At 35.9% G+C, this 14,140-nt stretch overlaps 1 protein-coding gene across 1 annotated transcript in view; it reads left to right on the top strand.

Annotated features, from left to right (window-relative positions):
* Positions 1-14,140, top strand: part of LOC124709352 (sushi, von Willebrand factor type A, EGF and pentraxin domain-containing protein 1) — a 547,768-nt gene that overhangs the window by 520,504 nt on the left and 13,124 nt on the right. The window contains exons 12-15 of the mRNA XM_047240832.1: positions 7,808-8,042; positions 8,138-8,311; positions 8,524-8,703; positions 11,653-11,889. Coding sequence (XP_047096788.1) covers positions 7,808-8,042; positions 8,138-8,311; positions 8,524-8,703; positions 11,653-11,889 — 826 coding nt within the window. The remainder of the gene's footprint in view (positions 1-7,807; positions 8,043-8,137; positions 8,312-8,523; positions 8,704-11,652; positions 11,890-14,140) is intronic.

The raw sequence follows: 14,140 nt of genomic DNA, 5'->3' as shown, positions 1-14,140 counted from the left end.
CAAAGTGGTATGATAAACTGATAATGAAAATTGTTTTTACTTTGCTTTGAAATAGTTCATGAAGCTTATTACAGACAAGATATAAGTTGTAGCAGATAGTTACTTAACTTCTTGTTCCTTTTATAGTTGCGGTGATTGTTATAAATCACTTTGTTGCAGATTATTTAAAATTGGGTATTCATGAATGTAGGATCTTATTCGTTCACCCAGATACATGAAACACTTGTTTTTATGCTCTTTCATATGGTATTAAAACATAACTTTTCACAAATATATCACAAATTTTGACTAACTGACTCCTCACCTACTCATGAATTCCCATTAACTTCCCAACTCACTCTATCTGTGCCATACTAACACATTAGGGGCTCAGGTGCCCGATTATTTATACTTATCACTAATGACAGTTTCATATTACATTATTAACATGATTAAGACAGTGGACTCAAGACAGTAGACTTTATAGGCAAGGTTAGTAAGTCAGGTGTAGGTGTCTTGCTTACTTAATTGAAAGTTACAGAAGGGCACCTATTACTGCATTTTTATTTGAATTTCATCATTTTATTCATTGAGCATTCATAAGCAATATCATTATTGGTGACAACTTGTGATGCCTTTATGTAAACTTCTTATGAAGAAATTAATGGTTGATCACTAGCAAAAGGCATCTCCTCAAGCAAAGGGCAGTGTGAACAGATAATATTTTCCATCTGGTGGTACAAAAAGGGTGTTGTGCACTACGAATTCCTCCCAGGGGTGTGTCTATTGCAGCTGGCATTTGTTGCCAACAACTGAGACACCTTTTGGTCACACCATGTGAAAAACAACCACCCAAAATGCGTCAAGTGTAGCTTCTACGTGGTAATTCGGTCTGCTGATTTCACAAACAAAACTAGCCGAGGGAGTTATCCCTCACACACTTATTCTTCTGATCTTGTGCCCTTAGATGTTCACCTTTTCCACTACCTTACTGAACAACCATCAAGAAAATTTCTTTCTAGATGACGATGCTCCTCAGTCCTGGGTTCTTGACATATTTAACACTGAACGAGTAGGAATCAGTGTGGAATCAGTAAACTACCTGAGCATTGTCACATTGTTTTAGACAATGTTAGGGAAATACTGTAGAAATCTATTTAAGAAACTAACAAAGGTATCATAACTTATCACCAATAACACTATTGCTTAGTAGTGCTCAATGAGTGAACTGTGAATGTTCAAATGAAAATGCAGTAATAGTAGCCTCTTTATTTTTTGTTCCTGTACCCAACTTCTGAACATTTCCTATTGAATGCAAATGTTATATGAAGCTTAAATGGTCACAGTTCATCACACATATATCAGCTATCAACAATTATGAATGTGGAAAATTATTAGTGCCAGAACAGTGATCTGTACAATAGCACTTGCACCACATATGACACAAAATTTTCAAGCTGCTTCCACTGCCTTCAACCTTCTTTTAAACTCAAAGGAAATAATATGTCACAAATGTTAGACCTTTTGTTTCCACTTATGATTTACTTTATAAAGCATAAACAACGTTAATTGGATTGAAGTATTTAAAATCCAATTCGTAACTGGAAGACAAATAGTAGTGCTACAAACATGACAATGAGAGCTGATAAATAAACTCATAGTAACATATGCATGTTATGTTACTTTTATTAGAGTTATTTTGCATGTATTAGCAGACTACAATAAAAAATGATTCTTTGCTTATCTATGTGAGAGCAGAAAAATTCCCAAGATACACTACACTGCTTTCACCTGGCTGGGAGGTGGCTGTAATCAAGTAGCTGGTGATGGATGGCCAGTTACCAGTGGGTACTGTAGGGCAAGCAAACTTTCAAATTTGTTACAATTTGAGTTGGACCAGGCATGTGAGCTTCTGTGGCCTAAATGATTAGGGTAATTACTTATGATAAACTGAGTATTCAGGTTAAAAATTCTAGCCTGGCACAATTTTTCATGGTGTATTCATTACATTAAATGCGCAGTTTATAAATGAATTTCAAAGATATCATTATAATGTCATTAAAATTCATTGATTTCATTACTTTTTTAAAATTCATTTCAGTGAACTTCATTCAGTTGACCAAACTCACTACATGTGAAAAGCAACATTCATGTTGTTCAACATCTCAAAAAGCAAATCTTTTAGAGATACTAAATGAAGGATGCTTGTCCAGTTCAGCAACTTAAGGAAACGATTAGGAATTTCTCTGGTTTTCACCCACATGAATGTTGTGCTGGTAAAGCATTCAGTGTGCCACACTCAACATCTTCTTACTCATTGTCAACTTTATGTATGTATGCCAACAGCTTTCTGTTACTGGAGGAACTGTTATCCCAAATTCAGAATTTCCTTCAAATCTTCACTATAAGTCATTCTTGTCATTAGCACATGATTACCTGGTACAGTTTTTGGGATTCTGAGTAATTTGAGATAGGAGATGTTCACAGTGTTTATTAACCATGTTACAGTTTTCACATTGTTGTAACTGCAAGAATAATATGAAAAACAATGAAAAACTGAAAAGTTAGTAGATGGCAATGTACCAAAGGTCACACTTATTTTAGAAGCACTCAGTATTGTAAGGAAAATTCAGAACATTATCATGACATGATTAGATCTACAGAAAGCTTTTGTGAATATACACTGGAATAAGTGCTAATAAATCATTAGGAGTGTGGAAGAAGTACAGAGGTGGATGAATCATCTGGAATAACTACAAACACCAATAAAGCATAACAGTCCTACACAGGAAACAGATGTACATGCACCAGAGTTAAAGTAGGAAAACTCTTCTGATAGCAAGTTATGAAGGCTTAATAGAAATGTTAATTAACAGGTAATCTGTTTTAAAAATAAAGAAAGCAAACATCAAATCATGAAGTGTAGCTGGTGGCAAATTAAAAGCATGAACACTGGGGAATTTGGAGGAGCAGAAACTGGAAGCATCTGAAATGCTCTTTTAAGTATCTGAGAAGAGTTGATGCACAAGTCATAAATAACACTTAAGCGAAGAAAGACAAAATTGATTAAGAATTATTTATTTGGAGCTTGAGGAAGCAAAGTACAGAAAAAAATAATGCAAAAATTGAATTTGTAACATCTGTTCTCAAGGAAACTGTATTAATATCTATGCAGGTATAAAAATATTAGTATTAAATAAGAAGTGGTTAAAGATGGCATCAACACAGTTGTAAAACAAGAACACAAATGATATTATAATATTTTGTCTTATCAGAGCACACTGTTTACACATTATAGTGACTGACAGTTGACATGGAATGCAAAAGAATGCAATGTGCTTGCATTGGTTCACTAATCTAACACTGTGGACTATAGCTCTCTCTACTGTATACCCAGGCAAACCACTGTCGTTGAGTATGTAATTATCTATCACAGAAGGTTGCCAGTGTACACTGGAATGGGAAGAAAAGAGAGAAAAATAGAAAGAAAGAAAAGGAAGGCAACAAAAAATGGTTCAAATGGCTCTGAGCACTATGGGACTTAACATCTGAGGTCATCAGTCCCCTAGAACATAGAACTACTTAAACCTAACTAATCTAAGGACATCATCACACACATCCATGTCCGAGGCAGGATTTGAACCTACAACTGTAGTAGCCGTGCGGTTCCAGATTGAAGCGCCTAGAACTGCTTGGCCACACTGGCTGGCTGAATGGCAACATATTTTGTGCTTACATTCTTTAAACTTCATAAGAAAACTCAATATTTAAATATAGTAAGCAAAGTTCTCAAAGTCAACATAGTCCCATACTCAGGAAATGAGCATAGGGGAGCAGATGCAGGAATCCTGCATCAGATTTCTGGGCAACGTCCTAGTGGAGGTGTTTTGTTGTTGCCTTCCTCTGACCTGTTCTGAAGTGTCAAGTGTGTATCTGTTTCTTATGGATGATTGCGGTAAGTGCTTGTGCAGTGTAGTGTTGGGTTTGTGCTGTTACGGATGAAAGGAAAGAAGAGGATGAAACCTGGTGCCACCACCTAACATACTTCTCTCAGGAAGCACCAAGGTGGCTATCGAGCTTAAGATTCCCATCTGACAGATGGATCACCATCAATAGTGTCACATGTCCTCACTTCACAAAACACTGTGGAGACATTTGGAATTTTATCCAGGGCATTGGTGCAAAAGCTGGTAATTAGGAACTTGCCACCACCACCTCTTATGGCCAGCTACTGGTAGGGAAAATTTTGCAAAATTGGGATTTGGACCAGCTTACCTACAAGTCGAGCACCACCATGCAAGCATGCATTAGGAACCTTGGCTATGGAGGCTGGTTAAGGAAAGTGTGAGCCGAATGTAAATAATTTTAGAGCAATGGAGACAGCTCAACAAATATTGGAAGTGTTGAATCATTGACAGCCATTCAAAAAAGGATGAAAACTTTGCTAGCTTTCAGATTAGACCTTTAACTAGCTAGAGCACTCAAACTTATCCTATCCCATCAGTGGCAGGGCCACCCATGAAAGCAGCCATGTCATATACCAGCTCTGTCATAATTTCTTTGTAGCATTTTATATGTGCATGACCACAAATTAGCTATCCACAATGATGAATGGCCACCGCCAAAGTGTGACAAAGAGCAGAGTTGACTGCCCGTGGTGGAACACACTAACAAGCACAACATGATTCCAGAATGTTTCTGGAAACAACCCCCAGGCTGTGCCTAAGCCATGTCTCCGCAATATCCATTTTTTCAGGAGTGCTAGTTCTGCAAGGTTCGCAGAAGAGCTTCTGTAAAGTTTGGAAGGTAGGAGACAAGATACTGGCAGAAGTAAAGCTGTGAGGACGGGGCGTGAGTCGTGCTTGGGTAGCTCAGTTGGTAGAGCGCTTGCCCGCAAAAGGCAAAGGTCCCAAGTTCGAGTCTCGGGCCGGCACACAGTTTTAATCTGCCAGGAAGTTTCAAGCACAACATGCTTGATTTGAATGACTGTATCACAACCCATACCATCTGGATCCCTCCTCTCAGCACCAGTTTTTCTGAACTACACCACCACCATCATCATCATCATCATCATGAACTCACTGGCTCTGGCATCCACATATTATATTCCTATAATGTGCATTTGCTGCATTTCCCTCCTGCATCCCTATCCTGTACCTCTGCTACCTCCCTCCTAGCCATCAAGTACCCTTCCCCAACCACGTCTCCATTCTTTCTCCCTCTACCCATGCCACTCAATATCGTCCATCATCCCATTCTACCAGTACAAAGAAGTGTTTACCTGACCATTTTATGGTAAATTGTAACTAATTTAGTGTTATTAGAAGACACCAATTATCCTCTGAAAGCCTATCAGCTTTTACAGGATTCAGTAATCAGCAATAAGTGAAGAGTCAAGGAATTTACTGCAACCCCCTAGTATCACTCTCAAAAGGAGTACAAAGACTAAATTAGACTAATTACAGTACATAAACTGTACTTTGTAAAATTAGTTTCTTTTCGTGTACACAACCTGTTTTCAAACATTCTTGTGAAAGACTGTATAGATATTGTGCCACAGTTATTGTATTTACACAACATTAATCCAGAAGGACAGCAGAATTTTGTTTAAATCAGAATTATTTCTGATTTCAAGGGAACTATTACAAGCAAGCAGATGGTCTGGTACTGGGCTTACACTTATCCCCCTCGTTAACAGGAATTTTCATAACAAGTGGGAGACTGATTAGAGGGTGAAATACTGGCAAAAGATGAAGTTTATTGGTGTAGATATGTAGATGATATTCTTTGTATGTGGAAAGGTTCCGCTAGACAACTCCAGAAGTTCTTAGAAAGTAAGAACCAGAGGCACACTAACAAAAAGGTCAACATGGAGTTAGGGCATTCCTCAATTGCTTGACATCAATTAAAAATGAAAACTAGTAACCATAAATTTAAAATTTACTGAAAAAACTCCTTTACTGATATGTTCATCCCAGCTTTCCCTCTACATCCAATAGCTTATGAACATTACAAACATGCAACATTCCACCATCTCCTTTCTGTCTTCTTGTCCCAAGAAGACCACCAATAGTGAATGTAGATCCAAATTATTTATAACATTACCAATAAATAAACTGACAAAGCAAGCCAGATCACTGTTGTTTTCAGTGGACAAGACAGGTAGACCAAAGAGGAAATAGTGAAGCTTACCTTTTGTAGGTAAAATTTCTAATGGGATAGGCAACATTTAAAAGCAAAGGGTCTCTGTATTTTTCTATGTATCAAAGGCATTAGGTGGATGTTTCTTCAGTTCAAAGGTTAAACAGCCCTGTCATCATGAAAAGTGAGGATTATAAGACCGCCTACCAAGAGTGTCAGTCCTGCTATAAAGGACAGACTAAGTAGTCAATCTGTATTAGGTTCACTGAATATCACGGGAGATAGAGATTTAAAAAGCCAGATTCATCCTTTTCTGAACATTGCTTAAACTAGAACCACAAATATGTAATAGATGTAGAAGTGCTATACATAAAAGGAAAGGGTGCACAGCTCATGCAATTAAAAATACTAGGAATTAAAGTAATGGTATTATGAAAAGAATAATTGCTACTCACCATATAGTGGAGATACTGAGTCGCAGATAGGCACAACAAAAAGACAGCCACAAAATTAGCTTTTGTCAAAAATAGATCACACACACACACACACACACACACACACACACACACAGTAATAAAGTTTTGTGAAACAAGGCAAAAAAATGGTTCCATTTAGTTGATCCAATAGACAGCATTTTACCGCAAACCCACAGCTTAATCATTTAAAAAGCATACTGAAGAATCATTTAAGCCATCATTGTACCTATGCGCCATAAGCAAATAGAATGGAAAGAAGGCCTATTAAGTGATACATTGAGAAACCCCATACACTTCACTGTGATTTGGAGAGGTTGTATGTAGATGTAAATGTAGCTGTAGCTGGAGTAATAAAGAATGAAAAAGTGTGAAGTCTGAAAGCTATTATGCACTTTATTGAGGAAATTGTATGGGTAACCATGAAGAAATGAAAACATTGGTATGGAATGAGAAGAGATGGAGTTGCATTAGCACAAGAACAATACAAAAGAAATGTGCTGGATAGGTGTGAGAAGTATTTATCAGAGAAAACATGATTGCTCTCATATATCTTATTATTAACGATTACGGGGGAACAAAAATGACTACAGTGCAGAATGCAGGGTTACCTTGGAACAGAAAAAGAAGGTGAAAGTTTCACTATGATTTAAATCTATACATATGTATTAATGCATGGTCTCATGGCGATAGGAATTAATAAAATCTTCTCGGTGAGGTCAGGATGACATGGCAGTCATTTACCACTTGACAATGGCTGAGGAGAGCTTGGTCAAAAACTCTTGACATTTTAACCATCTGATGTAGCTGGAAGGCCAAGAAGATTTTATTACTCTATACATATATTTTTAGACAAATTATTATAATTTATATTCATAAATGGAAATATGATGTTAAAAATAAAGACATAATCAAAACTGCTTCTAGGAAAACAGTTTGTTCAAGCAGTTATGAAGCATTAATTTGACTTAGTGTAACATTTGGGGTTCAGGCACAAAATTTGAAATTCCTATTTTCATGTTTGGTAAATATTAAAAACCCAAGTACTTGCTTTCATTATTTATATTGACAATTATTTTTTAAATGGTCATAATTACGTTGCATAAAATTTTTGAAATTATTTTGTAGTGATGTTTTGGTGATACAAGAACTGCTGGTTTATTTGGAGACAAATGTTCATATAAAATAGATATGTGATTTTAAAAATCTTCTAGGTCTTGTCATGCAGCCTTGGTGGGGAGTGGTCTGGTAAGGCTCCTACTTGTAAATTTGTTGACTGTGGAGCACCACCTAATATTGATAATGGTCGCTATAATCTAGTCAACAAAACAACTACACATGGAAGTATAGTAGAGTATACTTGTGATGAGGATTATTGGATGGATGGAACAGAGCGACAGACGTGCACAAGAGAAGGGAAATGGTCAGCAGATGCCCCGGCTTGTGTTTGTAAGTATACCTTTTCCCACCCAAAATCTCTACAGTATCAGTTACATGATCACAATATTACACATTCTGTAACAAACTCATTTATCAAATTACAGTGATTACCTGCGAGGAACCTGAAGTCCCTTCTGGAAGCTATGTAGTTGGCTATGACTTCAATGTGCATTCAACTATTGAATATCACTGTGAAGTTGGCCATATCCTCCGTGGACAATCCATACATGAATGTACATTAAATGGTGAATGGTCTGGTGAACCACCAACTTGTGAATGTAAGTTACAAGTATAACTCCATATGCCATATGTACTGAAAATGAGACAGTAGTGCTACTGATTTAATTTTTATTTTGTTTATAGTGCACAGAAAGTATAACTTTGTACTTCATGATTAAAAACAAAATTGCTTTTGTAACAGTCAGGCCATTTGCGAACTGAAATAATTTGTAATATATTAATTTCTGAATAAAACACATGTTTTTAACAGATATTGACTGTGGTAAAGTTCCACCTATGCTTTATGGATCTGCAACATATGTAAATGGAACAACTTACCTTGACAGTGAAATAACATACAGTTGTGTCCGCAACTACAGACTTGTTGGAGTTTCATCCCGACATTGTCTTGAAAATTATCAGTGGAGTGATGAATCACCACACTGTGAAGGTATGTAAAATTTACTGTTCAATAACACACAAATGCATTTAGAAACATAACATGTTAAGATGTATGATGTTATCAAACAATGATAGATTTTACTGTAAATGATTGAAATGTGGATTATTGTTTAAAGATATGAGAGCCAAGACAGGTGCAGATGTAAATTCAAATCAATTAATGGTGCTGACAGACATAAATACTAATGCTCAGTGAGTGAATATAAATAAGCAAAAAATCTGTGGAATTTTTTATCTTCTAAAAGAACGATCAATAAGGTAATCATATCTCGATAGATTAGACCTGTTAAAGGAGTTTCAATAGGAGCAGATGATGTTAGTGCAGAACTTAAAAACATTAAATATGTTACAGAAAAATAGTCCTTGAGTTTATTGGCTCTGATATGGAAAGTAAGGAAAATAAAAGCTTATGATTTTGAAATTAAGAAAGAGGAGATTTGCTTGAAAAGAAGAACCAGAGTTTTAGGAACGGGTGACAAAACCAAACTGACAGTAATAAAGAAGAACCTAAGACTCTACATGCAAACATGTCAGGTGCTGAGATGAGTTTGTAACTACAGTGGAAATAATAAAGGGAAGAAAGAGTTTTTATACAAAATGGATGAAGAAAACACAAAAAATAGTTTTCATGGCAAGAAATATACAGCAAACTGTGGACAAAAGAAACAATATGTGTGGCCCATTGGAAACAAACAGCAAACAGAAGAAAAGTTAGTAGATTTAAAAGATCAAATGAAACTAAATGATTACAGATACCTTTTCCAATCTCAGGATGTACTGAAAATGATTTAAAAGATATAAAGCAACTAGAATGCAATATTTAATTCCATCAATTGGTAATGAAGGCACTAATAGAAGTGTGCTACAGGTCTTTATTACTCAGAAGAGGGCAATTCAGAAGTAGTCCATTTCCAAAAGAAGCAACTTCCCAGTTGATGTGAGTGAAATAACTTACAGTTCCAGTTTTAAGAGTGAAATGAAGAAATTCATTTCCCCTTTTGAAGTTCAAGCAACTTCTGAATGCACAATGGGTACATCTCGGAAAAGAATTACTCCAAGAGGTATTCTTCAAAAGAAATACTCCACCACCTTATGTGATACAATTGGGCCTGTGGATTCTGGTGAGCCCAAACCAGATTACAGGAATGAGTTGTAGTATTCTGTAAAAATTTAGATCCAAAAGGAAATACCTTCTTGGAACACTGAACATAAATTCCTTTTTAAAAACCAAAACTTAAAATGACTCTCAAAAGCTTTAGATAAACAAAGAATTTCTGTTTAGGCCTTACAGGAAACAGGGTACACATACAACAGTCCTAAGCCATATGATAAGTACTACATCTTTAAAGGGAAAGTAGGAACTAGTCACAAACAAGATATTCCACATCTAGGAATAATATTCACCATTAATTGTAAACTGATGGACTCTATGACAAATTTTTATGCTCCATCAGAAAGACTGTCCTTTGTAACATTACGGAGTGGAAACAAAAATTAAGAACCCAGATAAGGTGGAATATTTTTGGCAAAATTTAGAAAATGGAGTATCCAAAATCCCAAATTAAAATATAAAAATACTATTCAGAGATTTTTAATGCTCAAGCTGGAAAACAGAAAGCATTTTGAATAATTATCAAAGACTGCATAGCACACAAGAGTACAACCAGAAATGTTGAAGGTTGATCAGTCTGTGAAAAGCTTTCAACTTAAAACTGGTGTCCGCATATTTCAAAAAGCTTCCCAGAAAACAAAAAAAATTTGGAGACCACTAAATTCAAATTTAGGAATGTCCCAAATTGATCATGTTGTGGTTTCAGGTAGAAACATTAAAGAAATAATGAAAGTCAAGATGAAAAATGGAGCAAATCCTGAAAGAAACCATTACTTGATGACAGATAAGGTAAGACATATTTCCCTATGCAAGGCTAAGATCCAGAGGAATAAAATTTAAGCTTGATATACAGAAATTCTGTAACAACAAAGAACTCTTCCAGAACAAATTAAATAGCTTAGAAACTAGTGTGCTTGGAAAAGCAGCAGTATTAAAAAAATTAGATGCTGCCAAGGAAACTGCACCATTGAAAAAGAACAAGAATAACAAGTGGTGGATTTTGGACTGCAAATATGCTTTGCAGGAAGGACAGAGGGTAGCAAAAATGGTATTGTGCAAAGAAAGAAGTTGATTATTTGGAATTCATACACCGAGGAAAGCAAGTGGCAAAAATTTTGACATCGCTAAGAGACATTTTGAAAAGTCTCTTCTACAAGACATTGAAAAAGTCTTCTAGAAAAACAACACTAGAAAGTGTTCTAAAACTTTCAAAACTAACTTGAAGAAGTATCAGCTGCCAAGTTCATGTTTTAAAAGAGAAAATGGTAAATTGTCTGTTAATAATAAAGAAAACTGTGAATAATAAGCAGAGTACTTTAAGAAGCTCCTCAATTTTCCCAAATTCAAATCCGTCAGATAAAACAGAAATTCAAAATATAATTAAAGAATGAAAATAATTCATTTTTGACAATATAATGTAATTGGATAGATAAAAAATCTACTCACCAAGCGGCAGCAGGAGAACACTCATATAAAAAAAGGTTTTACATATGCAGGTTTTTGGAGACAGTGGTTCATTCCTCTGGTGGAGGGGTTGAAGGGGGTGAAGGGAAAGGACTGAAGAGGTTTAGGGAAAGGGGTGGAGTTCAGAAAAGTCACCCAGAACCCCAGGTTAGGGGAGACTTACCAGATGGAGTTAAAAGGAAAGACTGTCAATCTGTCAGAGAGAGGGAGAGAGGAGAGAGAGAGAGAGAGAGAGAGAGAGAGAGAGAGAGAGAGAGAGAGAGAGAGAGAACCAAGTATTTACCTTGGTCACAATATATTACAGTTTGTGTGTTGGTGTTGTTGATCTTTTTTATTTAATTAAAACATAATCACTTTTTCCAGAAATCCGCTGTCCAGAGCCAGTACTTCCACCTCACAGCATATTATCAGTAACAGGAAATGACCGAGTGTATGGCAGAACACTTATAAAAACTCAGGATTCAGCCGTTTCTGTGGCTACCTATAAAATTGGATCTCTTGTGAAATATAGTTGTGAAAGGGGATATAAAGTTGTTGGTGAAGCTTTAAGTACATGTGAAGAGAGCGGTCAGTGGAGTGGTGAAGTTCCACAATGTCTCTGTAAGTAACATACATTAACTTCTTAAGGAATCCAAAATCTCACACATCAAAATTAAGTTCTACATGTTATTATAACACTTGGTCACAACCTTAGCATCATTAAGTACATAATGTACCCTAACAGAAACAATAATTTTGAATGAAGAGTCTAGAATAGGGTAAGCATATGACTGTAGCAGAAATAACTGCTAATTAACCTGAGAGTGAAATAATGAACAGTAAAGGACTGCTATTGTTTAATGTGCTTTTTTAGATATTTTCCTCATATTTATTACTTAACTTCAAAATTAAAAGAGAAGACATGCATACATTCTTTTTTGCACTTTGCTAATCTTAGAGTTTGCACGAATATTGAGAAAACAACTGTGAATTGCAAAGTTACATTAATTGCTTCTTTTGCACTGAATTTTGTTGATAGAGACTTTACGTAAAGCATGAGTGACAAACAGCATTTTCTGTTAGTTTTATTATAATTAGTAATTTTTTTTTAAATTTTAAGAACACAACGTTAAGAGGATAATGACTTAACTACTAAATAATATCAAAGGTGTTGCTCCACAGTCTTTCATCTGTTACACTCTGTTGCCACTGGAGGCTTTGACGTATTTACTATCACTCAGTACGTTAAAAAGGATTTGATATAATTCTCTTTCTCATACCAGCGCAATGCAAAATTTGTTGCCGCATTAATAATTGTGTGTGCATGCTGTGCTAATTGACTTTCTTTTTGCAACTAAGCCCCTCAAAAAATAATTCCTTTATCTACTTTTATCTCCCACAAGTACATGAAACAAATTCAAATTTTGAGCAAGAAAAGTTAAAACAGTGGTATTTAATGTTTGTGTCAGAACTGACATAGGCCTTCCATTTCTACTCAATAACTGGACAATAACGAGTAATGCTGAGGGAATCAGGTTAGGAAATGAGACACTTAAAGTGGTAAAGGAGTTTTGCTATTTGTGGAGCAAAATAACTGATGATGGTCAAAGATATAAAATGTAGACTGGCAATGGCAAGGAAAGCATTTCTGAAGAAAAGAAATTTCTTAACATCGAGTATAGATTTAAGTGTCAGGAAGTCGTTTCTGAAAGTATTAGTATGGAGTGTGGCCATGTATGGAAGTGAAACACGGACAATAAATAGTTTGGACAAGAAGAGAATAGAAGCTTTCGAAATGTGGTGCTACAGAAGAATGCTGAAGTTTAAATGGGTAGATCACATAACTAATGAGGAGGTATTGAATAGAATTGGGGAGAAGAGGAGTTTGTGGCACAACTTGACTAGAAGAAGGGATCAGTTGGTAGGACATGTTCTGAGGCATCAAGGGATCACCAATTTAGTATTGGAGGGCAATGTGGAGGGTAAAAATCGTAGAGGGAGACCAAGAGATGAATACACTAAGCAGATTCAGAAGGATGTAGGCTGCAGTACGTGCTGGGAGATGAAGCAACTTGCACAGGATAGAGTAGCATGGAGAGCTGCATCAAACCAGTCTCAGGACTGAAGACCACAACAACAACAACAACAACAACTGGACATGGCTTAGCATGTTGTATGAGTGCTCTACCCTCCACGCCTTTCCTCAACCTATTTGTCTTTCCTCCTTTATCAAGGGACCTATTTATCTAAAGTTATGAGTGCTGTGTTCTGTTTTAGATTCTGCAAATAGTTCTACAATTTACATCTCCTGCAGGCAAGTATTGCCAATGGACTCTGTCTCTCTATAATGTTAACAGTTTTCACAGTGGAATTTCCTTCTCATGTGGCTCCTACATGTTAACCGACACTCTTGCCTCTCATCTGGCCCATTTTAACTGTTGCCTCATTTTCTCATCATAAATGTCTCTTACCTTTCCTACAGCACTATTTTTCCATTAATGATCTCTTTTTTCCTTCTAATTAACCTGTGTGTTCATTTAAATGGCTTTCAACTACTCCACAACTTCTTACGCCAGTTTTGTAATTGCCCATTTTGCCTATTAATAGTTTAATATCAATCATTAATTTTCTTACTATGGTAATGGTCATTTTCTTTGTGCAGTGATTATGCTCTGTGTTTGATGATCTCCTCTCTGACAACTATCTCTTTGTTTTGGTGACATTTTTCCTTCTTTTTTAGCAAGCAGTCTTCTTCCTCTTTTTAGTCTTATTTGTTTTATTCAATCCTTACAGCATGCTTAATGACAATTTTTTCTTGTTTACCATCTGTTATTATTCCTTCTGTATGTACTCATTATCTTTTTTCCTGTGT

The sequence above is a fragment of the Schistocerca piceifrons genome, chromosome 1, assembly GCF_021461385.2.
Source record: "Schistocerca piceifrons isolate TAMUIC-IGC-003096 chromosome 1, iqSchPice1.1, whole genome shotgun sequence".
Taxonomy (NCBI): domain Eukaryota; kingdom Metazoa; phylum Arthropoda; class Insecta; order Orthoptera; family Acrididae; genus Schistocerca; species Schistocerca piceifrons.
Note: the sequence above shows the minus strand (reverse complement) of the source record. Positions and strands in the feature narration are given on the sequence as shown.